At 37.4% G+C, this 27,114-nt stretch overlaps 1 protein-coding gene across 2 annotated transcripts in view; it reads right to left on the reverse strand.

The window, feature by feature from the left end:
• The window catches only part of Gabra3 (gamma-aminobutyric acid type A receptor subunit alpha3), a 235,194-nt gene that overhangs the window by 95,810 nt on the left and 112,270 nt on the right, over window positions 1-27,114 (reverse strand). For both annotated transcript variants that reach the window (XM_037199298.1, XM_037199297.1), the window contains exon 4: window positions 1,370-1,437. In XM_037199298.1, the coding sequence (XP_037055193.1) occupies window positions 1,370-1,437 (68 nt within the window). The remainder of the gene's footprint in view (window positions 1-1,369; window positions 1,438-27,114) is intronic.

Consider the following 27,114-nt stretch of genomic DNA (forward strand, 5'->3'; position numbering starts at 1 on the left):
AGGAATGTATGTGGGTTGTTGGGATGACTTCATTTTAATCATGCAAGGGAGATGAAAACTATGTTTTTACCTGTATTCATTACAATTATTCACTTGAAAAATAGAATGTAACCACATTGTAATTTTTATATTGCATGAAAGATTTTGCTGGGGTATATAAGCTGTAAGGGAAAGAATAAAGATAGAGTTAGAAGGAAATCATCAAGAATGAGAGAAAGAAATCACTAAGAAAATAATGAATAGAGAATACTGAAGAAGAATAAAAAAGGAAACCATCAAGAGAGTTTGGATGTCTTTCCCCTTATTCCCTCAGATAAAAAAAGTCATAGTATATGGACTCTGTGGATTTCCCTTTAAGCCCTGTGCTACTGAAGGCTGGTCTCCCCAGACAGCAAAATAGAAGATATCAAAATAGATGATAAAGAACATTTATTTAAACTTATTTTGAAAAATATTAAGATTTCCATACCTTGCCTGATGAAGTAGTACATAACTGTCATTCAACATTCATGAAGCAAAAGAATGAGATTATCATGAGTTCAAGGTCAGCCTGATCCACATGGTGAGTTCCAGTCCAGCCAGAGATACATAGAAGTATGCATTCTCAAAAACTAACTCAAAAATTTATTCTCAATATAAAACCATTCAACAAAATTTTACTGAGATCTGCTACATCCCAGACACACTAAGTAAACAATGGCTTCATTTTTTTCTCTGTATGAAAAACATACAACCCAATATCTGATATTTAAACCTTCATCAGATTGTTTGCTTGTACATCAAAAAAGAATGGTGGGAGGAGAAGCAATCTTTGCATGCAGCAACTCCTCAGTACTACTTGTATGTAACCTCTGTCCTATTGCTAGTGCTGTAACTCCCCCAGCTACTCACATCTATAAAACAAACAGTATTTAAAAGTGATTTAAATCCAAGCACTGAAATATTTGGTCCATCCATGTCCTCAGTGAATGGAGACCAATTGCAAGGAACAACATACTTGGATAGCATTACTGGTTACTTGGTCAACAATACTAACTACTGCATTGCTCTCTTTAAATGACCCATTTGAACAAATAGGTAGAGTGCCAAAAAAGTGTGAAGGGGTAGATAACTGCAGATACAGAACTAAGCCAATTGTTAAAGGTGGGGAGTAGAAGAAGAGACAGGTACTCCTGTGTGGCTAAGTACAGTTTATGGAAATAGGTGAAGAAAGCATTGAAAAGGCACACGTCCAAAAACTAGCTAGTAAGGATTTCATGAGAAAAGATATCTCCTTAGAACATATTGGCGTTCTACTGTGGAAAATGACAATTTATTTTTCACCTATTGAATCATCTTTTTCTTTTTCCTTTTCAGAAACTATACTTACCATGTCAGTATCTGAAACAGGACCAAAACTGGTCACATAGATGTCTGTCTTCACTTCAGTCACTGCATCTGAGTGAAATAATATAGAAAAACAGAATGTCAAGAAACAGGATTTCCTTAGATCAGAAAGTGCAATGCAGATGTACTCTAAACTATAACCAGATTGCTATTTCTGAGGAGTATCTAACATTGTTACATACCCCTCTCCTCAAAAAAAACCCTACTTCTCACATGTGCTGTTCCTTCACAGAATACAAAGTAGATTCAAGTATAATTTTTATACTTTTAGATAACACTGAAAATGACAGTGGAATTCCAAATATCAAAACTTAGAGGAAGCTGTTAAAGACCCCTGATACATATACCTGTGGTAGCTTAAAATAGTGTAAAATCTAATGTTCACCTACATGTAGGAACACAGAATGGTGGCATCCCCACTTCCCTAAAACTGAAGCAGGGAGGGGAATGGCAAATGTTTCCAGAGAGGGTAAGTTACTGGAACAATTAATATCTAATACTAAACCCTCTATCCCATGGTGAGCATGGATACAAATACACATTGATGTGGTGTTGCCACCTGACTGAATAGTCTAGGATGATGATCCCAAGGAGGACAGTTGTTCAACCATCAAAGTATATCCACAGGGGACACTGTTAATGGAAGAAAAAAAAAACTTTTTTTGGCGCTACCTGATATCACATGATATACATACATCAGTTTTCCCTGATTATGATATCTGGTTCTTTGCCTGCCTTCCCATCTTAATCCAGAACTTTTGGTGGGCACCATTCATGTGTAATTTTTAAATTTTTAATTATTTAATTATTTTACTCATTTGCTTTTTATTTTTGTTTTTTTCATTTTTTGTTTGTTTCTTTTTTATGCACAGATTCTCTGAATAGATTTGGTATCCTGGAACTTGCTCAGTAGACCAAGCTGGTTTCATATTCACAGAGATCCATCCACATCTGCCTCCTGGGTGCTGGGACTAAAGGAATATGTCACTACCACCCTGCTATTTGCTTTGGTTCTTTGTCTTGTTTTGTTTAATTTTTGTTTTTGAGACAGTGTGGTGATATTTTATTTGTGCTGAAATATGGTGATATTTTATTTATATGTTAATAAATAAAGTTTTCCTAGAGATCAGAGGACATAAATAGCCAGCCATAAACAAAAGTCAGGCAGTGGTAGCACATACCCTTAATCTGATCACAAGAACACAGCCAAGCTTGATGACACATCTTTAATCCCATTACCAACCATAGAGACCTGGAGGTCTGTACAGACAGGCAGTAACAAGTAAGTGAGGTGGCTGGGCTAAGAGCCAATGAGAAGGCAGAACAGCAAGGCAATAAAGGTGCAGGTTAGACAGGAAGAAGCTGTTCTCTTAAGGAAGCTACAGCAGCGTGGTAAGCCAAGGTTAATTGGTGATTCTCACTATTTCTATGATCTCTATGGCTTTCAGCCCTGTATTTGGCTCTGTGTTTCTTATTTAATAAGGCTGTTTAGAAACTCTTCTGCAATTGGTGCTCATGTGGCAAGAAATCATTAAAAATCTGTTTGTGGCCTGGCTGAGCTACAAACAATCTGGCTACATGCAGCTGGAGCTGCTTTTGGCCAGATCTTCAACTCGTGTGGCTGGAGCTACAGACCCCTGGCTCAGGCCCAAAATGGCTCAAGTGAGAACAGGTGACTGGACATTAGCTTTTTGCTTTTTTTTTCTTCTGCTAGTAGGTAGTAGGCTCTCTCTCTCTCTCTCTCTCTCTCTCTCTCTCTCTCTCTCTCTTTCTCTCTGGATTCCCATCTTGGAATGCAACCACACTAGGTGGCTGCTTTGAAATTCCCTCAGACTTCTACTGTTCTACGCTGACTTGGTAAGTCAATTAAGATATCAGATATCTTAAAGGGAGAAACTAGTTAAAAGAGAAAACTTCTTCCCACGTTAAATAATAGGAAATATCTTTACAATGGAAGGAAATTGGTCAATGTTTTATAACACATTAGGTAGTCTGAAAATGGAACAATTAAATGAGAGGATAATTAATGTTGATGGGATGAATATAACATCAATTGTGCATATTATTTGTTTAATTATCCTTATTTTACTATGAAAAATGTTAGTCAATTTAAGTGCCAAGATGAAAGCTTTAGCAAAAACCTGTTAAAATTAATGATGGAGAAATTGAGACCCAGACAGAAGAGTTTAAAGCTAAAATTATATTGGAATTGAATATAATATAAGGTTACAGAGAGACAGCCTGTTTTCAAACAATCAAACTTAATTTATCCAGTAGCCATACAGCAACTAACTGATCAAGGGCATGTACAAGCTAACTGAACTTTAGTGGAAATGTTAGATTTGAGGAGATTTAAGGAAGCTACAGTATCCTATGGCATGGAGTCTCCATTCATAAAGCAAATGTTGAACTCGTGGTCAACTTGTAATAGAATTATTCCTCAGGACTGGAAAGAATTGGTAACAGCTGTCCTGAGGCTGGAGCACAATTACAGTGGCACACTTGGTTTAAGGACAAGGCTAAAACAATAGAAAGACAATATAGAGCTAGAGGTGTAGAAATTTCCCAGGATCAGCTTCTTGGAGAAAGCAAAAGTGCTGATATACAAAGACAATATTTATATTATAACCAAACCTTAAATCGATGCCCCATGGCAGCCATAAATGCATGGGACAGAACTGAGGAAGCAGGAAAGAAAATTGAATCATTCACAAAAGTTATGCAAGGCCCTAGAGAATCCTTCACAGATTTCTTTCAAAGGCTGTCTTCAGCAATAAATAGAATGATGCCAATTTCAGAAGCTAGACAGATAAAAATTGAATCTCTTGCTTTTGAGAATGTGTATGCAGCCTGCCAAAGAATAATCAGATTGTTAAAGGCAAGATTTGCATGCTTGGAACATAGGATCAAGGACAAAATTAATGTTGAGTCTCATGACCATGATCATATGTGGATAGGAGAAGCAATTTCAAAAGGTTTGAGGGAAAATGTCAGATGTTTTGGATGTGGAAAACAGTCATTTGAAAAGGGAGTATAGACAGGTCACTCCTAGAAACAATGTTTCTTCAAGGAACAATGGCAACAGAATGCCCCTTCCTTCTGGAGTATGCAGAAGGTGTGGTAAGGGAAAACACTGGACCAACGAACGTAGATCAACAAAGGACAGGCAAGGTAATCCTTGGTCTGCAGGAAACTGCCAGAGGGGGCTCATGCAGACCCCACAGCAAATTCAGTTCAGACCTTTCCTGCCATCATAGAAGAAACCCCTACTCAGAGCAATTAAATAACCAAATGCCTATTAGAATAAAACAGGCTTCTCTGGGTGATAGAACCACTATACCAGAGAAAAAAGGAAATTCAGAAGAACCCATAAAGTAAAATTTTTGGCAAACTTCTATAAATGAACAAAGACCAAATTAAAAATATGAATAAATGTTATTATCTTGGACAGTTTAGTAGACACAGGTACAGATGTGACAATAATTGCACCAGAATTTTGGCATCGAACTTGGCCTCTTCAGGAGGTAAATGTTCAGCTGTTAGGGATTGGAACATTATCTCAAGTGAAACAGAGTGCAAGATGGCTCAAATGTATAGGTCCAGAAGGACAGAGAGGAAAATTAAAGCCATATGTGTCTAATATAGCTATGAATTTATGAGACCAATGGAATACTCAGATTAACATTATTCCAACCTTAGAAACAAATCATAAACTAACACATGTTTCTGAGAGAAATATTAGAAGGTTTTATATTAATGAGTGGTCACCAAAACAGGACACAACAACTGCTGATCTTCCAAAGACACCAACAGCTCTACCTTTAAAATGGTTAACAATAATCCTGTGTGGGTTCAGCAATGGCCTTTAACAACAGAGAAACTGCAGGCCTTGGAAGAGCTGGTACAAGAGCAGTATAGTGTTCAGCATATGGAAGAATCTACCAGCCCTTGGAATTCTCCTGTATTTGTTATTAAAAAGAAAAAATGATAAATGGAGAATTGTAACAGACCTAAGAGCAATTAACAAGGTAATTCAGCCAATAGGCTCTCTGCAATCTGGAATTTCTTTGCCTACTCTCTTACCTAAAGAATGGCCTCTTATAGTTATTGATTTAAAAGACTGTTCATTCTCAAAATCCTTACAAGAATAAGACAGAGAAAGATTTGCCTTCAAGGGGCCTACTTATAACAATTCTCAACCAGTTAAGAGATATCAATGGAGGGTTCTCCCACAGGGAATTTTGAATAGCCCAATCCTATGCCATATTTTGTACAACAGCCATTAGAAGTAATACATCAAAAATTTGCTATATCTATAATATATCATTATATGGACACTATTTTACTAGCTGACTCAAATGCAGATACTTTAGAAAGAATGTTTGGAGAAATAAAGAAAATTTTGCCCTGTTGGGGATTAGAAATTGCTCCTGAAAGGATACAAAGAGCAGATTCTATTAATTATTTAGGAAATAATATAGGTCTACAAAAAATTAGACCCCAAAAGGTACAAATTAGGAGAGATTGATTATGAACTCTTAATGACTTTCAAAGATTATTCAGAGATATTTCCCATCTACAAACTATGGTTGGGGTAAAAAATAAACTGAGTAATTTGTTCAAAATCTTAGAAGGTGACAAGAACTTAAATAGTCCAAGAGAATTACCTGTTGAAGCTGAGAGAGAATTGGCTTGGTAGAAAAGAAAGTACAGTAAGGATATGTGGATCATGTGAATCCAAAGCTTGATTGTATTTTGGTTATTTTACCCTCTAAGCTTTCTCCTACAGGAATTTTAATGCAGAGGGAAGATATATTGGAATGGATATTTCTGCTGAATAAACAGAGTAAAAGATTAAAAACTTATGTGAAAAAGATCTCTGACTTGATTTTGAAAGGAAAATTGAGACTTCATCATTTAGCAGGAATAGACCCAGCAGAAACTGTAGTACCTCTAACTAATGATGACATTGACAAATTATGGACAAAAAGATTGCAGCAAATATCCTAAAAGTGATAGAATTCAACTTATAAAGAGAGCTGATTGGATCTTGCCTTGAATTGTACAGGAAAAACCCATATCTGGAGTTCATACATTTTATACAGATGCAAACAAACAAGGAAAGGCAGGTTACAAATCAGAAAATTTAAGTAAAGTGGTTCAAAGTCCTTATAATTCAGTTCAAAATTTGGAATTGTATGCTATTCTGTTGGTACTAATGAACTTTTCTGAACCTCCCAACATAGTAACTGACCCTCAGTATGCTGAAAGAGTGGTATTACATATTGACACTGCAAAACCTATCCTTGATGAGTCAGAATTAACTTTGTTATTTATTCAGTTATAAGATATAATTAGGAATAGGAAGCATTCTTTATATATAACTCACATCCAATCCTATATGGGTCTGCCAGGCCCTCTAGCACAAGGTAATGATGAGACAGATAAACTATTGATAGGAAATGTGCTGGAGGCCACATAATTTCATAAACACATCATGTCAATAGTAAAGATTTAAAAAAAGATTTTTCTATAACCTCACAATAAGCAAGGAAATTATAAGGAAGTGTCCTACTTGTTCTTTTTACATTTAGACCCCACTATCAGCAATATGTAACCCAAAGGGTACTAGAGGAATGAAATCTGGCAGATGGATGTGTTTTACTTTGCAGAATTTGGAAAATTGAAATATGTACAACACACCACTGATACTTATTCAGAACTTCAATGTGCAACTGCTCTGAGTTCTGAAAAAGCTGCTTCCTGCCATCACTTCCTGGGATTAACGACATGTGTCCTTCCTAAGCAAAGAATGGGATCTCAAGTTCTAGAATTAAAAGTGTGAGCTACCATTGCCTGGCTCTGTTTCCAGTGTGACCTTGAACTCACAGAGATCCAGACAGATCTCTGCCTCCAGAGTGATAGGATTAAGGGTGTGTGCCACCACTATCTGGCCTCTATGTCTAATCCAGTGGCTGGCTCTGTCCTCTGATTCCTAGACAAGTTTTATTTGTTAGAGCACAAATAAAATATCACCACATTTCCCCATTTTTGTCTAAAATAATAAGAGAAGTTTATAACAAATATAAGAAAAACTATATACAATAAGTATATAAAATATATAGTCAAGAACTATATTAACAAAGTCCAGTCCATTAACATTTGACAAATTCAGACAAAAAAAATCTTTTATTTATTCTTTTTCCATGACTCCAATTCAAAATTTTTTATAATATACAAAATCAAATCAAATGAAAATATTTAAAACTAGTAGTTGCTTTCTAAAAGTAGATTCAATAATCTATCTTTTATCTTATCATATCTATATCCTCTCTTTTTTCTTTACAGAGTAGATTCGATAATCTACCCTTTTATCCTATTATTTCCATATCACTTTTTTCAGAGTAGATTCAATAATCTACCTCTTTTCTATATCTTCTTTTTTTTTCTTATTTTTTCAAACAAGAACCCTGAATCTAATCTCCCTGTTCAGCTTTTTTATGACCATTATTAATTAATAACTTGTACCAACCATCCTAAACAAGGAAAATTATCCATAACCTCTTGAATGACCAAAAACCACCCATACTCTTGGTAATGTGGGCATCATTTTCTTAAAATCACTTCCTGCTGTCTGGAGGCTACAGCATCATTAGAGATCCTGAAAAGAAAATGTTAGGGTTAATTGTCAAGTTCTAGGACAGTTAGCCATATCATTTATTGTACAATTTCTGCTTAATGGGAATGTGCAGGGCTTGTGTCAAGTTCTTGTTCAAGTAGTCTGTGAGGCTGGATCATCTCAGCTAGCCATTACAAAATTGTCCTGAGCAGTTTGTAGTCCAAAGATGATCTTTGAGTGGTGTTAATAAGCTTAATGGCTTTATCATACTCCATGAAATCATCATTGTGGGATCCCATCATCTTTTTGGAGACTTCAGATTGCTGTTAGATATGGTCATAGTTCACTGCAAAAAATCTTTTTCATGCCTCCTCGGTGGTTTGGAGCAATATCAATTGTATCTGTGGCAGAATCCTGTCTCACAGCCAGTCCCAAGTTCACAATACAACAGGTTCCATTTTCTTCACCAGGGTATTCTTTGATTTCAAATCTCTGTGAGCAATAGCTGGCTTTCCTTGGGTACCAATAATCTCCATGTGAAGATGGGCAAGACCAGTTGCCATGGACACAGTGAGTTTGATCATCCCTTCCACTGTAACAGTGTATCTATTCAAGTAATCAAAAAGGGATCCCTGCTCATGGTAATCCAACACCAGCCACAGCTGAGTCCATGTGCCATTGTCTTTCTTGTCTGCTGCTATAAATCCTAGGATGTTTTCATGGCATAACATCAAGTCTGATAAATCTCTGCCTCTCAGAACCACAAATGTTCTTCCCTAGAAGAGAATATCTTCCCAGCAAACTCTCCCTGCTACTTGCCTCACCAAACTTCTCCAAACCGACCTTTGCCAATGCTTTCTTGTAACTCAATGGTCCTGGCAATTGTTCTCTGAACATCAGTGGTAAACCCTTTGTCCCTGTAGCAGCGTCACCACCACCACCAACATGATGAGAAGCAGCTGGCAACTGGGAGCAGCAGACAACACCTCCATGGTCTTGCCACCACCATTTGTGGCCCAGCCCTGGCTGTAGCTTCTCTTCAGCAAGACTCCCAGACTGGACTTGACCTTGGGATCCTCCTGCCTCTGCCTCCTTCAGCAAATCCTACCAACATGCACCATCACAACCAGCTGTGTACAGCTCAGGCCTGAGCTGAGGACTGCAAGGCCACAGGCAAGTGGGTTTTCCATGAATTTGTGCCACAAATGTTAAGTGCCAAATTTAACACGAATTTCTAAATGGTCTTATTAATAAAAAAAATCCTTAAGCCAGATATTGGGGTGAAAGCTGAAAGATCAGAGAAGCAGAGCAAGCCATAGCCAACCTCACCTTGCCAACGCCTCAGCCAATCCTGTTTCTTCTGACTGAAAGACTCTGTCTCCTCACCCAAAAGGATCTCAGCTGAACTATTTAAAAGCCTCTTATGGCGCACATCTTTAATCCCAGCCCTCGGGAGGCAGAGGCAGGTAGATCTCTGTGAGTTCGAGGCCAGCCTGGGCAACAGAATGAGTTCCAGGAAAGGTGCAAAGCTACACAAAGAAACCCTGTCTCGAAAAAAACAAAACAAAAAAAGCCTCTTGTTCCTTCCAACTGCAGGTGGTGGTGGCATTCGTCTTTAATCTCAGCACTTTGGAGGCAGAAGCAGGCAGATCTCTGTGTGTTTGAGTCCAGCCTGGTCTACGGATAAAGTTCCAGGCAGCCAGAGCTACACAGAGAAACCCTGTCTTGAAAAACCAAAAAAAGAAAAAGAAAAGACTGGAGGCAGTGTAAGTGCGTATGAATGGAAGCCAAAACTGTTCTTCAACGGAGACTGGAAATGATGATATTGAACTGCGTCTTTAGGTGGGATATGATATTTGAGGCTATATTTGGATGTAGCATGGGTACAACAAGTCAAAAATCTGTCACAGAATTATGAACTGAGCTCAATGAGTTTTGGGCCAAAAGTTGTAGACCAGCAAAGTCACAATGAAAGAAAACATTTTAAAATGATCTTATAAGGTGACTTTGGAATGAAGTAAAGGAAAAGGATAACCAAAAAAAAACCCTACTTAATGGAGAGAAAAATGGCAAAAAATAAAACCCCACTAAAATCAAAACAGAACTAACTAGGCTTGGTAGTGCTTACCTAAAATCCTAGCACTTCAGAGGCTGAAGGAAGAAAATGAGTTTTGTTTGGCAATGGAGTTGGGGAGGGGTATATACTAAATAAACTACATAGTGCCATGCTGTCTCAAAAAGAGTAACAAGTAAATAAGGCATTATGGCATTTCACCAATTATTAATAAAATCTCTGAAAACATGTTAAGTACCTACCTTGGCTAGAAGGTAATAAACAGGGAACTATGAGGTAAGCAAAAATTTGAAGGAACAGCCCATGGAGGAGTAAGTCTCCTAATTTTTCTCACTTCCCTTTGCAAGTTTTCTCCAAAGGAATAACTGCAACAGGGGGAGGGTGGCACAAGTGGCTGAAATTCTGACAGAAACCTCATTATCTTATTAGAAAAGGCAGAAAAATGGATTCCTGTAGGACAGAGAGTGTGTGTGGCAATTCCAGAATGAAGAATGTCAAGGAAAGTATTCCAGTAATTCTGCCTGTGAATCATCTCAGTTGGGCCCAACTTAAAGGCAGCACACCAAAAGGTTTGAGAAGAACATTACAATTTAATTTATCACCTTTATTTCACATGAATTCATGAGCAGCACAAGTATGGAACAGACCTATAGCTTCATGGTAGACTTTGAGAATTTAAAATGAATTTGGATTTCAACCATGGCCCTAGACTGTCTGCTAGGTGGTACATGTGTCAGATAAAGTAATGCAGCAGATCAAAGTCTTAAAACTTTAATCAATGAAGACTATCAGTCATAGAGTATAAGGCAGAAGCTGAGTTACTTATCGTCTAAAACAAATGAAAAAAAAAGAAACTTCTCCAGAGTACGATAAGAGGACCCAGACTTCATAATAAAATATTTTAAATGCCCCAATTAACAAGAACCAGGGAAATTTTACTACCTATTTGGGGAAAAGACATAATCAATAAGTTTCAACTATAAGATGATCCTGATGTTGGAGGGATCATGACTTTAAAGTAGCTGTTATAACTATATCCCATGATTTAAATAGAAAGATAATTAGATAGATAGATGGTAGATAGATAGATAGATAGATAGATAGATAGATAGATAGATAGATAGATAGATAGAAAGATAGGTCTTAGATGAGAAACCAGAAAATAACCAAATTAAAGTTTAAAAAATGAAATCACAAAAAGAAAAGAGATGAATTGAAATAACAAAAGAAAGTGCCACTGAACATTAAGGGAAGTTGATGGAAATTGCAGATGATATGGATAGGTCAATATGTAGAGAATTAATGTACCCAAAGCAAAGAAATTAGTACAGAAAAAAAACATTTATGAAGCCATACATAGACATATCATAACCCTATCAGGCTTGTAAATAGAAAATTGAATGAAAATCTAGAAAAAAAGAAGATATGGGAAAATAACATTTAATATTTGAAAGATACGTGCACAGAGAACAGAAGACAGGCACATCTTTCACATTTTTTCCATAAAATTACCATCCATTCCAGAATTATTTTTATTTATTTATTAAAAATATATTCTTATACAATACATCCCAACCACAGTTTCTCCTCCCTATATTCCTCTCAGACTACCCCCCCCACTTTCCCTCTCCCTCATCTACTCTGCCTCCATTTACCTTCAGGAAAGAGCAGGCCTCTAAGAGATGACAGCCAAACAGAACAAAATAAGAAACAATAAGACAAAGTGAAAGACCTCATATTGAGGCTGGACAACACAACCCAATAAGGAGGAAATGAGTCCCAAGAGCAGGCAAGAGAGTCAGAGATACACCTATGGTGGTATTGTGTTCCCCAAAATATTGTGTACCTTAATAAACTTATCTGGGGTCAGAGAACAGAAAAGCCACTAGTTAGGCAGTGATAGCACACGCCTTTAATCCTAGCATTCCAGAGGCAGAAATCCATCTGGGATCTGTGAGTTCAAGGCCACATTGGAAACAGCCAGGCATGGTGACTCATGCCTTTAATCCCAGGGAGTGATGGTAGAAAGCAGAAAGGTATATAAGGCATGAGGACCAGAAACTAGAAGTATTTGGCTGGTTAAGCATTTGTCTGGTTAAGCTTCAAGCTTTCGAGCAGCAGTTCAGCTGAGAGCCATTGGGATGAGGACACAGAAGGTTCCATTCTGAGGAAACAAGACCAGCTGAGAAATTAGCCAGGTGAGGTTAGCTGTGGCTTATTCTGCTTCTCTAACCTTCCAGCATTCACCCCAATAACTGGCCACAGGTTTGATCTTATTAATAAGACTCTTTAAGATTCCTGCTACATACACCTGCTACCACTGTTAGGAGTCCCACAAGAATACCATGCTAGCAACCATAACATATATGCAGAGGCCATGGAGAAAACCCATGCAGGCCCCATGTTTACTGCTTTAGTCTTTATGAGTCCATGTGAGACCTACTTAGTTGATTTAGTGGGCCATGTTCTCCTGGTGTCCTCCATCCCCTGTGACTCTCACAATCTTACTTCCCCTCTTCTATGGGGTTACCTGATCCTCAGGGGGATGGACCCAATAGAGACCTCCAATTTAGATTCTCTCTCCTCATAATGTCTGACTGTAGGTCTCTATATCTGCTCCCATCTGATGCCAGAGGAAGCCTCTATAATGATGACTGAACAAGGCACCAACCTATGAGTATAGGAGTATAGGAGAATATCATTAGGAATCATTTAATTGATTCTCCTCTTCCTCCTCCTCCTCTTCCTTCTTCCTTCTGCCTCCTTTTGCTAGTCATGGATGGTTCTACACTTGGTCTCTGGGCTATCCAGTCTCTGGTTCCTGACCATCCAGGCAGTAGTACCTCACTATCCTGGTACCAATTTCTGTCTTAGTCAGGGTTTCTATTGCTATGATGAAACACCATGACCAAAGAAACTTAGGAAAAAAGTGTTTATTTGGCTTATGCTTCTAGAGCATTGTTCATTATTGAAGGAAGTTACTGTAGGGACTCAAACAGAGCAGGATACTGGAGGCAGGAGCTGATGCAGAGATCATGAAGGGGTGCTGATAATTGTCCTGCTCTTAATGGATTCTCAGCCTACTGGCTTGCTACCCATGGCTGTTTTATTATAGAACCCAGGACCACTAGTCTATGGATGAACCCAGTAACAATGGGATGGGCCCTCTCCCATCATGACTAATTAAGAAAATGCCCCACAGGCTTGCCTACAGCCTGATCTCATGGAAGCATTTTCTCAATTGAGGTTCCCTCCTCTCAGATGACTTTAGCTGTGTCAAGTTGACATAAACCTAGCCAGTACAAAATGAATAGGAATGAAATTGTGTGGGTAGGGAAGTGGGTAAGATCTTGGAGGAGTTGGGGATGGGAAAAAAATGTTACCAAATATATTGTATTTTAAAAACTACTATAAAAAGAAAACACCATGAAAAATAGATTATACAAGATTATCAAAGAACTAATAAATAAAAGATGAGAAAAAACAGAAAATCTATACTTCTACTAGTTCTTTGGGTTCAAGGGAAATTATTTCAGGGGAACAGTGAAAAAAACTTGAAACTATGTCTTGAGTGACCAGAAATTGATAGGGGAGGAAATAATTATGAACATAAGGAAAAAGACAGGAGTGTTGTGCCCCAAACTGGCAAAATAAGAAATTTCAAGGTTCTAGTCCACCACAAAAGAAAAATGCATACCTGTCAAAATTAATTTTTACAGTTCTCAAGTATCTAGTGAAAAGCTTACAGCAAGGAAGGTCAGATAATTCAAGAACACTGCCTGCTGCAGAGAGAAAGCTCATTCACTGTCCCCCAGAGCAGCCACACTTCCCATCTTTGTACTTTGAGTATAGGTTGGTAGTAACACAAACAGCCATTCAAATCTTACTTTCAAATAATTTGGTTGAGTGATTCAGCCAGAATGGTGGGTTCCTAGATTTGACAATTGCCTTTGTTTCATCCAACTTGGAAAACTCCCAGTTACTGAGGCAGCTCACTTGTACTCATTTATCAAAAGCAAAGACAAAATGTTGTTGGCAGTAACCTGGGCTATGGACACCAGTAAGGTTCGGAGATTAATTATATGTACTCAGTTCTAAGGTTTACCAATACTACCTGTCTTAGTAAGGGTTTCTGTGTCTGTGAAAAGACGTCACGATTTTGGCAACTCTTTCTTTTTTTTTTTTTTTTTTTTTTTGAGCCTAGGATTGAACCCAGGGCCTTGTGCTTGCTAGGCAAGCGCTCTGCCACTGAGCTAAATCCCCTACCCTGATTATGGCAACTCCTATAAAGAAAACATTTAATTGAGGTGGCTCAGTTACAGTTTTAGAGGTTCAGTCCATTATCATCATAATGGGGAGCACAGCAGCCTGCAGGCAGACATGGATGCTGGAGTAGTAGCTCAGAGTCCTACATCTTGCAGGCAACAGGAAGTCGACTGAGACACTGGGTGGTATTCTGAGCATAAGAGAGCTCAAAGCCTGCCCCCACAGTGACACACTTCCTCCAACAAGGCCATAGCCACTCCAACAAAGCCACACCTCCTTATAGCACCATTCCTTATAAGATTATGAGGGCCATAAACAAACTACTTTCAAACTACCACACTAGCTGTGGATGGTTCATTCTTCACTGCTCTACACTGATTGTATTACTAAAAGCTTCAAAGTAAGTGATCTGTGCTTTAAAAATTGTATGTCTTTTTTACTCTACATGTTTTCTTAGAAGAGTCTAGCACACACATGAAGCATAACCATACAGAGTGATATCACCAGATAGATACTCGTGTTTTTGTAGGAGACACTACTTATAGGCATAGAGTATTGAAAAAGTCAATGCATGTGGATTTTTAAATAGGAAAGACTATATTTAAGTATTCTGTCAGGATACGTTAGTGAATTAACTACTTTAAAATAATGAACATAGCTCTTAGGGATTTTAACTGACCAGCAAGTCAGAAAAATCACCAATGTTTTATTATTACTTTGGGACAACAATGTCATGACAGGTGACTACAGCATTCCCTAATTTGTTTTCATCTCAATTCTTAATTTCCATAGGAGTAGGATACCATTTGTTACTACTTACTGTTATGAGATTTGCCACAGTCATTTTATACATTCATATAAAACCAAAGTCAGAACCTGGAAACAACCTAGATGCTCCTCAACCTAAGAATGGATAAAGAAAATGTGGCACACATACACAATGGAGTACTACTCAGCAGAGAAAAACAATATCATGAGGTTTGCAGGCAAATGAATGGAACTAGAAAATATCCTGATTGAGGTAACCCAGACTTAGAAGGACAAACATGGTATGTACTCACTCATAAGTGAATACTAGATATAAAGTAAAGAATAACCAGTCTGCAACCCACAGCTCCAGAGAGGCTAGCTAGTAAGGAGGAACCTAAGAGAGAGGCATAGATCACCCAGGGAAGGAAAAGTAGATGAGATCCACACAAGCAAACTGGGGGTGAGGGGGGGAATGGAGGGCAAGGGATGGGGGATGAGCACATATGGAAATGGGAGGTTTGAGCTGGAACAGGGACAGAGTAGGAGAGCAAGGAAAGAGATATCATGATATATGAAGACATCGTGGAAACAGGGAGAAACAGGGTGCTAGGGAAGTTCCCAGGAATCCACAAGGATGATCCCACCTTAGACTATTAGCAATAGTCGAGAGAGTACCTGAACTGGCCTACTCTGGTAATCAGATTAGTGAATACCCTAACTGTCATCATAGAGCTTTCATCCAGTAACTTATGGAAGCAGATGCAGAGATACATGGCCAGGTGCCAGCCCAAGCTCCAGGAGTCCAATCGATGAGAGAGAGGAGGGATTCTATGAGTAAGGGATATCGAGATCATGGTGGGAAAATATACAGAGATGGCCAGCCAAACTAGTGGAAATGCATGAACTGTGGACCAATAGCTGTGGAGCCCTCATGGGACTAGACTAGGCCTCCTGGATAAGTGAGACAGTTGTTTAGCTTGAACTGTTTAGGCACCCTCAGGCAGTGGGTTCAGGATCCATCCCTAGTGCATGAGTGGGCTTTTTGGAGCCCAGTGCCTACAGTGGGACACCTTGCACAGCCTTGGTGCAGGAGGGAGGGGCTTGGACCTGCCTCAACTGAGTGTACCAGGCTCTGCTGACTCCCCATGGGGGACCTTGTCTTGGAGGAGGTGGGAATGGAGGGTGGGTTGGGGAGAAAGGCTGGGGGGCGGGAGGAGGGAGGAGAGGGGGATCAGTGGTTGGTATATAAAATGAATGGAAAATCTCTTAATAATAAAATGAACAAAAGTAACCTCACTCTTTTCTGTTCCCACTACTCTCTGGGATTTGAATACCTCCAGTGACTCTGTTCCTGTAGTAACATTGATACTGCTAGTCATCCACATACTTCACCACTAAATAATTCTCACAGAACAACTTGTTACACTACTACAGTTATATCATCTCCTTTCATGACAATGTGAGCTTCCACCCTCACAGTTTCCTAGAACTAATCACTATGAGTGATAAGGTGGTGACTGGTCATTTCATGAGAAAACCAGATTCTCCATAAGGATTAATATTATATCTTTTATGGGCAATGGTGACAATAAGATGACAATGGCCTTCATCAGTTTATATGAATTTCCACCCCAAGTTTGAGTGCAATGGTCAAAGTTTCATGAATATTAATTATTTTGTGCAATTTATGATAACAGTAATCATCATTTAAGTTGAACACTGTGCTTAGGGTCTTACTTCCAATTCCTCTGTCTTACATTTGCTTTGAGACTGTTCTTGTTCTCATACTCTGACAATCATTAATTCAAAATCCACATCAGACACAAAAAATGCTGAACTGAGTTTGAGATCATTATATAACCACCAAATCAGAGAAATTAGTGGTATTGACATTGCCTGCAGAAATGTAAGTTTTAGATTGTGAGCAACTGTCAATTACAACTGAAAGAATTGATAATTCACATTTATAGTGTTAATCTTATGAAGAAGCCTTCTGAAATATATATTTTACTTGATTGCTACAATAAATCTATAAGATCTTAGTTTATTTATCAATTATTAAGAACTTAATATGAGTTAGGGTAGTACTTGGTAATTTACCTGTCATCCAAATATTTAAAAATCCTCATTTTCTATTAACATTCAAGTTGAAGGAAACCCCTCAAAATGCAAATATATCATTAGAATCTAACAGGTATAATGAAGAATAATGAAGCCAAGCATAGGATAAAATGTTTAAATAGGATCACTCACTAGAAATGGCCTCAGTGAGAAAATGCCATTCAAGTAAGTCCAAGTTCATGTAAGAATTTGGGTGCAAATGGTCACTCAGAGAAAATTAGTATAACATAGAGTTTTTGTAAACTGGTGAAATTTGGTAATATTATAATAATGCCAAAAGTATTTATTAGTGTATTGTATTAGAAAGTACAGTCAAGTTTCTTAAGCAATTGAAAGGTATAGTAATTATGCCCACTTTTGTAACCCAAAGAGAGACATTAAAGTTCAAGAGAGGTCAAATGTCTTGTTTAAGGTCACTCAGCAACAGTAAGATAAAGTTGAAAAGTAAGGTTTACTAGTCCATGATGGAAGAGTTCATGCTAGAAATTTGTTCTTAAAGAAATTATATGATTTTGAACAGTAAACATCCTGTTAAGCTGAAAACATAGCTTTAAAGATGCCCATAGCTGGGCTTCTTCAAATCATTGTGCAGTTCCTAAGAGGAATGGTAAAGTTCTCAAAATAAATAGAAAGAAAGATGAATGACCAACATGAGGAAAAATTGCAACAGTACCAAAGAATAATAGGGGTGAGACAATAGCATAAACAAGATAAAGGATAAAAGCAATGGGAGATAAAGAGTATGGTAGACAGAGCTCACAAAGGAAGCTGAGCATGGTCAACAGCAAGTCATCAAAACCAGGAAAAGCAGGTATCCCTGCCGCCAGATCAGCTGAAACATGTGCCAGTCTACATTTCACATAGTGAAATAATAAGCTGTGCAAGAAAGAAGAGAGTAGGGGGTTATACACAAGAAGTATAATACTATAGAATCATAGAAAAGAGAGATCTGCACCAGACTTTTATGCACTCTCAATAAGAACAGACACAAAGCAACCCCTACAGGGTAAACTAAACAAGGGCTTATCATTTATGTTCAATTAGGTTTTCTTATATTGTTTTTATGGGCAAAGCTGTGCTAAACATTGGAAAGGAAGGAAGAAATAGGCAGGACATGGTTCCTGACTAAAATTATCTTACTGTGGAAGAGGAACAAAGGAGATGGGAAATTGTTTCCAAAATAAATACCTCTAAAGACCCAACTCCATTGTATTGGACTACATAGTTGCTTGGATGACAGGAGTGATTGTATCATTGCTTGCACCTAGTCTACCCTTATATTCTGAAGACTCCTGGTTTTATTTCTTTAGTAATGCTTTTCAAATGGATTTATTACTTTCTCATATGTATGTCAATGTGTCTACATGAATTTATGTGCACCACATGTGTGCAGGTGCCTGTAGAGGTCAGAGGGTGTCAGAGTTCTTGGAACTAGAGTTAAAGAAGGTTGTGAACATCTTGGTGTGGGTTCTTGGGATCAAACCTGGGTCCTGTGCAGGAGTGGTAAACACCCTTACTGTTAAGCCATCTCTACATTTCCTAGTAAAATTTTTTAAAAATTATTTTAGCTACTGTGATATATATATATATATATATATATATATATATATATATATATAATATAATTGTATCTGGCTTTCTTGGACCACTAGCCCCCAAATCATGACATGGAACTTATTATTAATGATGAATGCTTCGTCTTAGCTTAGGCTTGTTTGTAGCTGGAGTTTTCCTGTGTCCACCTGGCTCCTGCAGCCACTCAGACTCAAGTAAGCATACAGAGACTTATATTACTTATAAATTGTATGGCCATGGCAGGCTTTTTGCTATCTAGTTCTTATATCTTAGATTTACCCATTTCTATTCATCTATAAGTTGCCACATGCCTTGTGACTTACCAGTACTTTTACATCTTGCTTCCTCTGTGTCTGGCTGGCAACTACTGACTCAACCTTCCTATTCCCAGAATTCTCCTTTCTCTTTGTCCCACCTATACTTTCTGCCTGGCTACTGGCCAATCGGCACTTTATTTATTAACCAATCAGAGCAACACATTCACAGCATACAGAGCAATATCCACAGCACTTGTTTATAGCTAGCTTTGTTTTAAACTTAAATTAATCCATTTATATTAATCTATGTGCTGCCCCAAGGCTCATTTACCTCATCTACATGCTGTCCATCCTGCTTTCCTATTCCTCCATGTCTATTTGATCCCAAACTGGCTGGCCACTGGTTGGCTGGCCACTGGCTAGTTCCTCCTTTTAACCTGCCCACCAACTCTGCCTATACCCCTCTGTCTAGCTATTGGCTGTCCAACTTTTTCTTAGACCAATCAGGTACCTTAGACAGGCAAGGTAAAACAGCAACACATCTTTATACAGTTAAACAAATGCAGCATAAACAAATGCAACACATCTTTACATAGTTAAATGAATATTCTATTCCACAACACATCATTGTGCATATCATTTATATTCATCACCCTGCCTTGTTGCCTCTACATTCTCTTACTGGTCTCTCTACTACCCCTGACTAGTCTCCCTTCTATTTTGATGTTTTACAGATAGTTATATTATAAATTTATGTTGCCAATGAAAGAAAATGTCATATTTGTCTCTCTGAGTTTTGAGCATAAAAAATGCAGTTCTACCCATATTTTAACAAATGGCATTAATTTCATTCTTTATGACCACATAAAACCCTATTATATATGTATAGGCCACATTTTCTTAATTGGTTGTGTTGTTATTGTCAGAGATACCGGGGACTGACTACAGGACCTTATGCATACCAGGCAAGTACTCTACTACTGAGCTACATTCTCAGCTATATACCACACTTTTTAACTGTTCATGGGAATTTAGGCTGGGCTATTATAAATATTTAAACAATAAATATAAGTATCCAGGTATCTTTACAGTAAGCTGACTTTAATTTTAAGAAGTGTATACATAGGAGTGATATAGCCTGATCACACAGTAGTTTTTATTTTCTTGTGGAACACAAATACTGATTTACATAGTTAGTGGCTGTACTAGTTGACATTCACACAAGAAATGTATAGGAGTGCCTTTTCTCTGCATCCTTATTTTCAGTATTTGCATCTACTCTCTTGATGACTTCCACATCTTTGACTACTCTTTTGCATAAAACTAAGAGATTCTAGTGATAGACTATAAAACAATCACACATGACAAAATACAACTGAAAAAGTTCATCTGATATTAACAAAAATATTAACCCTGACGATGCCCATATGTCTCATATGAGTGGCTATCTTGGCTAATTTTATGTCAACTAGACACAAGCTAGGGTCATCAGAGAGGAAAGAATCCCAATGGAAAAAATGTCTCTGTAAGATCAGGCTGTAGGGAAGAATATAGGACATTTTCTTAATTAGTGACTGGTGGTGGAGGGCCCAGCACATTGTAGGTGGGACCATCCAGGTCCTGAATTCTATAAGAGAGCAGGCTGAGCAAGTCATGGAAAGCCAGTAAGCAGCACCCCTTCATAGCCTTTTTATCAGCTCCTGCCTCCAGGTTCACACCCTGTTTGTGTTTCTATCCTTTAGCGATGGACTATGGATGTGAAAGTGCAGGCCAAATAAACCTTCTCCTCCTCAACTTGCTTTTGGTCATGATGTTTCATTATAGCAATAGTAACGCAAACTAAGACAGGAGCTTAAGGATAATGTACTTACATTCAGAAAGTTCACTCTGGGGAATGTCTTTAGCAATTTCTATTATTTCTTCCTTTCATATTTACAGAGACATTGGTGACCATCTGGGGATTCTAAATTATCACCAGGATATGGAAATATTTTTCTGGTTCTCTGAAAGATAATTGTAAGTTTTATCCTGTAGTGTTTCTACACACAAAATGTTTTTTTTCATGTGATGAATGCATAATTTGCTGTAATATAAGACAAGGCACCTATTTCAGCCTATATAATAATGCAGTGCTAAATTTGGAAGTATAATTAAATTTCTTTAGTCCTAACTTTGAATATATCCCAGTTATCTAGTTCTGTGCCTTCTTTAACAATGGCTGATAGTACATTCTTTTTCCTTATTAATTAGTTCCCACAAAAGAAATAATCTAAAGAATTATAGAAAGAGGATGATGAATTATTAACAAAATGGTAGTAATAGATAAGTCTTTGATCTTTTAAAAAGAAGTATATACAGATAACTTATTTGTAGAAAAAATCAGAAATACCCATGAAAACTATTGGAAGGGTAAGTTAAAAATGAATTTTTGTTCATGTACCAAATGCAGAAAGCAAAGATATCTAAATATTAATGATGAGTCAGAAGTCAAAGGAATATGGATGCATAACAATGTAAAAGATGGAGCATGATGTAAAATATACCTGATAAAGCAGGTCATGCAGTCCAACAGGATGACTGTTAGCATCTTAGTTTCATGAGAGGAGTCCATTTGAGCTACTCTGGTTATGAGTGAGTACATGAGTAGCATTATATATATACTTTTTATCTCTCCTTTATCTGGAATACCTTTCTTCAACCTTTCTTTGTATCAAACAATTACTTTTCTCTAACATCCACATTTTTCCTCTTTGAAGTACTCCATTAGATAAAGCCTTTGTCTTTGATCTCAGCACCATTTCTCTTCTATTGCCTTAATTATATTAGATACACATAGAATGTAACAGTTTTATGTGTTTTGTTTTTTGCTGTGTCCATGACATTTAGCATTTTAACAGCAAGAATCATCTTTTACTTATGTGTGTGTACTAAGAACCCAGCAAAAGAGATCAATAAATAATTTTTTAATTAAATAAAGAAATTAAACTGTCAAGCTGTTCATTCTCCAGAACAACCATCAACCTATAAGGTCTTATCATTAATCTGTTTTAAAGCATTGTGATGCCTCTATAGACTATTTTTAATGAAACCCAAGCTTATCTTATGTAGACAAATTTCTAAATGGTCTTAATAAATAAAAAACACAGAGCCAAATATAGGGATGAAATCTTTAGAGAGATCAGGGAAATAGGGAAAGCCACCAGCCAACATTACCTCAAGAATTATGCAGCTTCCAAATGCCATGACTTCCTGTTTACCCATGCCTGTATGCCTTGCTGTTCTGCCATATGATTTGCTCTCTCCATTCAGCTACATCACTCCCTCTTCCTACCCAGCTCTGTCACTTTCTGTCTGTCTGTACAGACCTCCAGACCTCCATGGTTAACCAGTTTTGGAATTTAAGGCCATGCCTCTGTTTCCAGTGTGGCCTTGAACACACAGAGATCCTGCCTGCCAAGGGATAGGATAAAGTGCATGTGCTGCCATTGTCCGACTTCTTTGTTTACTTAAAATGGCTTGCTATTTCCTCTGATATCCAGGCAAGATTTATTTATTAAAGCATAAATAAAATATCAACACATTTCAGCACAAACAAAATATCACATTTCTCCCTTTTTTGTCTAATAAAAAGCAAAAAAAGTTATAACTAATATAAGAAAAACTATATATAATAAGTACAATAACTATATACAATATATACAAGCAATAAATATATCAACAATGTCTAGTCCATTTGCATTTGACAAACTCAGAGAAAATATTTCATTGTCTATCCTATTTTGGTGAGTCCAAAATGTACCAAATTCACTGTCTATCCTATCTTGTATTACCAACAGAAAATTACCTTATGATGTCTTTCAAACTTATACATTTAACTCCTCTTAGTGAGTTTCCTTTCTGAATTCCTTAACAAGAAAAACTATAACTACAACTATCTAATCTTCAAATTCCTCAGAGACCCAAGAAGGAAATAATATTACCTAGTAAAACAGGAAATGCAAACAAGCAACTTCCAAAAAATGTAAGTTGACAGAAAGAGCCAGCTTCCTAGACAGTCACCTATGGTGATAAACTTATCTGGGGTCAGAGAACAGAACAGTCACTACATGGACAAAGAGGCCAGAAAATGGTGGCACATACAACTTTAATCCTATCACTTGGGAGGCAGAGGTCCATCCAGATCTCTGTGAGTTCAAGGCCACACTGGAAAAAAGGCAGGCATGGTGACACACACCTTTAATCCCAGCACTTGAGATCTCATGTCTTGCTTGGGAAAGACATGCGCCTTTAATGCCAGGAAGTGATGGCAGAAAGCAGAAAGGTATATAAGGCATGAGGACCAGGAACTAGAGATTTTTAGGCTTTTTAAGATTTTAGCAGCAATTCAGCTGAGATACATTCTGATGAGGACTCAGAGGCTTCCAGTTTGAGGAAACTGGATCAGCTGAGAAGATGGTGAGTGAGGTAGCTTTGGCTTATTCTTTCTCTCTGATCTCTCAGCTATCAGCCAAATATCTGGCCCTGAGTTTTTATTAAGAAGACTATTTTAAAATTTTGTGTTACAGTCACCCAAGGTTGTCTGCACGTTACGGTATCATCTTCCACCTACATGCTTTGCAAATCTGACAGACTCATTTGTGAAGTAGGATGTACATAAGGCCTACAGCTTGACCTCATGTTCAGTCCAAGCATTCCATGTACCAGATAAACCTGAATTCCACCAGTGTCCTGTCATGATTCATGATTTTAAAAATTCTGGAAATTGCTGGTATTTTTGGAATTCTACTGACCATTCTTCTCAGCTTGTGGGATGATTCAACTTCTTTACTAAATGCCAGTCTACCATTGAGAAGCCAGACTCCATAAGCCTAGGTACTGCTCCAAAAATAACTGTTCCAGCTACTGTTCCACTGCACACTAAGAGCCGGTCCACTGCCTGTTCAGCTGCCCTTGAAGGAAGTGGCACTGTACCTTTTCTGGATTGTAAAAGTCACTGCAGCAATGCTGCCATATTGTCCTGGCCTTAGAGGATGACTTTTGCCAAGACTGCAACCACACTTGTCTTGGCAAGGATCAGTAGTCCTTTGTTTTGTGTCCTGCCTGTCCATTTTGGACAGCATACTCTCAGCAGTCAATTCAAGGGCATTTTCTTGTCCAGTGGCTAACTTTTGCCACAATGAAATTTAACTCCATATGCAGTTTATTCAATGCCCATATCTTTTTTGAAGTAGACTGGTGCTGCCAGGGAGCAGACATGGGCTCATATACATAAAAAAGAAAAAATGTATGTTATTAAAACATTTTAAATGCCATATTCTGTAGATCTCTGAAGGGTTTGAAGATGACCTATCTAAAATATATCTCTGCTTGACCTTAAAAACATACCTAATGTGACTACAAGTTTGATTGTAATGTCTAACTACTAACTTTCATTACTTTATATCCTAATAGTTGGTAATAATAATATTCAAGGATTAGCAGCTTCCATTACGTTATTAAATGAATAAGTACAATACCTTGAACAAGATTAGAAATATATGTACAGTAGTTTCTAAAAAAAATCTCAAACTTGTATCAATATACATAATTTGTATACAATATAAAAAACTGAAATCCAATGTAAAGTATTTAAAACTAGTAGTTGCCTTTTAAAAGTAGATTTAATAGTCTACCTTTTTTATCTATGTCATATCTATATCCTTAATTTTTTTTCTTTTGAGAGTAGATTCAATAATCTATCCTTTTGTATATATTTTTCCAGAGTAGATTCAGTAACCTACCTCTTTTATATTTCTTCTTTTTTTTCAAACAAGAAACTCAAATCTATTCTCTTTGGTTAGCCTTTTTGTGACCATTAACAATAACAAAATTTTTTCAAACAAGAGCCTTAAATCTAATCTCCTGTGTTTCGTGTATTTCCTGACAATTAACAACAACTTATAACCAACCCTCCTAAACAATGACAATTATCCCAAACGCAAAACCCACTGAAAGACCAAAAACCACAGACCCCACCTCTTGAGAATGTGGGTGTCATGTTCTTAAAATTGCTTCTTGCTGTTTGGGGGCAAAGGCATCTTTAGGAAAACCTGAAATGAAAAATTTTGGGTTAATTGTCAAGTTCCAGGAGAGGTAGCTATATCATTTGTTGTCTAGTCTCTGCAGAATGCAAAAGTTCAGGGCTTGTCTCAAGTCCTTGCTCAAATAGTCTGTGATACTGGATCATCTCAGCTAGCAATCTCAAAATTGTCCAAAGCTGATCTTTGGGTGATGTTTGTCAGCTTAGTGGTATTACTATTGTCCATGTGGAATTATTTTTGTGGAGCCCCATCATCTTTCTGGAGACTTCAAATTTGCTGTTAGGCCTGGTCATGATTCCCTGCAGAAAACTGATAGAGACTCCAACACAAAAACATGTATAGGTAGCTAAATGAAGCCTTCTTTTCTAGAATTAGTTAGTACTCTATATGACCATTAATATCATAACAAAAGTTTAAAATATATATGTATACACACTAATCATATAAATTTTGATATAAAAGTCATACCTTAAGAAACATTTAAAGAATCAAAATAGAAGCAAAGAATTGAGATTAGTGACAATAGAATAGTCCCTTAATTTTGGTTTTCTTCTGTCCCATATCAGATGGCTCTTTCTTCTGACATGATACAGAGATTTTGCATTTTCCTTTTAGCAAACATGTTTGTGTTTAGAGAAGGAGAGAGCCACGCTCCAACTCCAAAGTCAGCTTTAATGTTTAATTGAACTGGAACCACATAAAAAACATTTGTGTTAAGTGTCTATAGAGAAGAGAAGAAACAAACATTTAGGAAGACTTATGAAATATTATATGTGATATACCAATCGGCCAATTTACACCTTTTATTGGGACATTTTTTTTTCTGGGTGATTTGTCCTATTTCTTCAGATGTCTCATTTGTCCAGTGTTCTTCAGATTCCTTAACCTTCATTCTCCTGAAAGACAAAAACAAAAACCATTCCCCAAGCCTAACTTTGGGGAGGTTCCTGTAGAAGTAACCAACCATCTTATTAAATAAGAAGCACAGAGCCAATACAGAGATGAAAGCCAAGAGATCAGAGCAATAGCTATGAGCTAAAAACCTTACCTTTCACTGTTGTTGATGCCCTACCTCTCTGAAAGAGACCTACTTCCTGTGTGTCTGTCCTTTTATAGTGTTTCTGTTCTGGCTTCTCATTGGTTGTAAACCCAACCACATGACTTCCTAGTCACTGCCTGTCTGTACAGACCTCCAGGTCTTCTATGATTGGTATTGAGATTAAAGGCATGTGTGTCCAATGCTGGCTGTATCCTTGACCACACAGGGATCTACCTAGCTCTGCCTACCAAGTGCTGGTATTAAAGGCGTGCACCACCACTGCCAGGCTCTTACTATGGCTCTAATAGCTCTGACCCCCAGGCAACTTTATTTATTAACATACAAGTAAAATCACATTTCAATACAAATAAAATACCACCATATTTCCCCTTTTCTATTTTAATAAAGAGAAAAAAGGAAAAAGGTTCTGACTAACATAAGAAAAACTATATACAAAAGTACAATAACTATATACAATATATACAAGTAAAAAATACCTAAACAATGTATAGTTCATTTGTATTTGACAAATTCAGAGAAAATAATTCCATTATCTATCCTATTTTGGTAAGTCCAAAATGTACCTAATTCTCTTACTATCCTAAATAATTTTCAACTATAACTAACTAATCTTCAACTATAACTAACTAATCTTCAACTCCCTCAGAAACCCAAGAAGGAAATAATATTACCTAATAAAAAAGAAAAACAGGAAGTACATGCAAGCAACTTCCAAAAAAATTGTGAGTTGCCAGAAACAGCCAGCTGCCTGGACAGTCACCTGAGGTTTCTCCACAGTGTTTGGGGCATCATCTTCAGCCTACAGGCTTAGTATATCTGACAGAATCATTTGTAAAGTAGGATGTACACAAGGTCAACAATTCAACCTCACATTGGGTGAGAGCAGTCCATGTACCAGAAACACCTGAATTCCACTAGTGTCCTGT

This window comes from Peromyscus leucopus, chromosome X (assembly GCF_004664715.2).
Source record: "Peromyscus leucopus breed LL Stock chromosome X, UCI_PerLeu_2.1, whole genome shotgun sequence".
Classification (NCBI taxonomy): Eukaryota; Metazoa; Chordata; class Mammalia; order Rodentia; family Cricetidae; genus Peromyscus; species Peromyscus leucopus.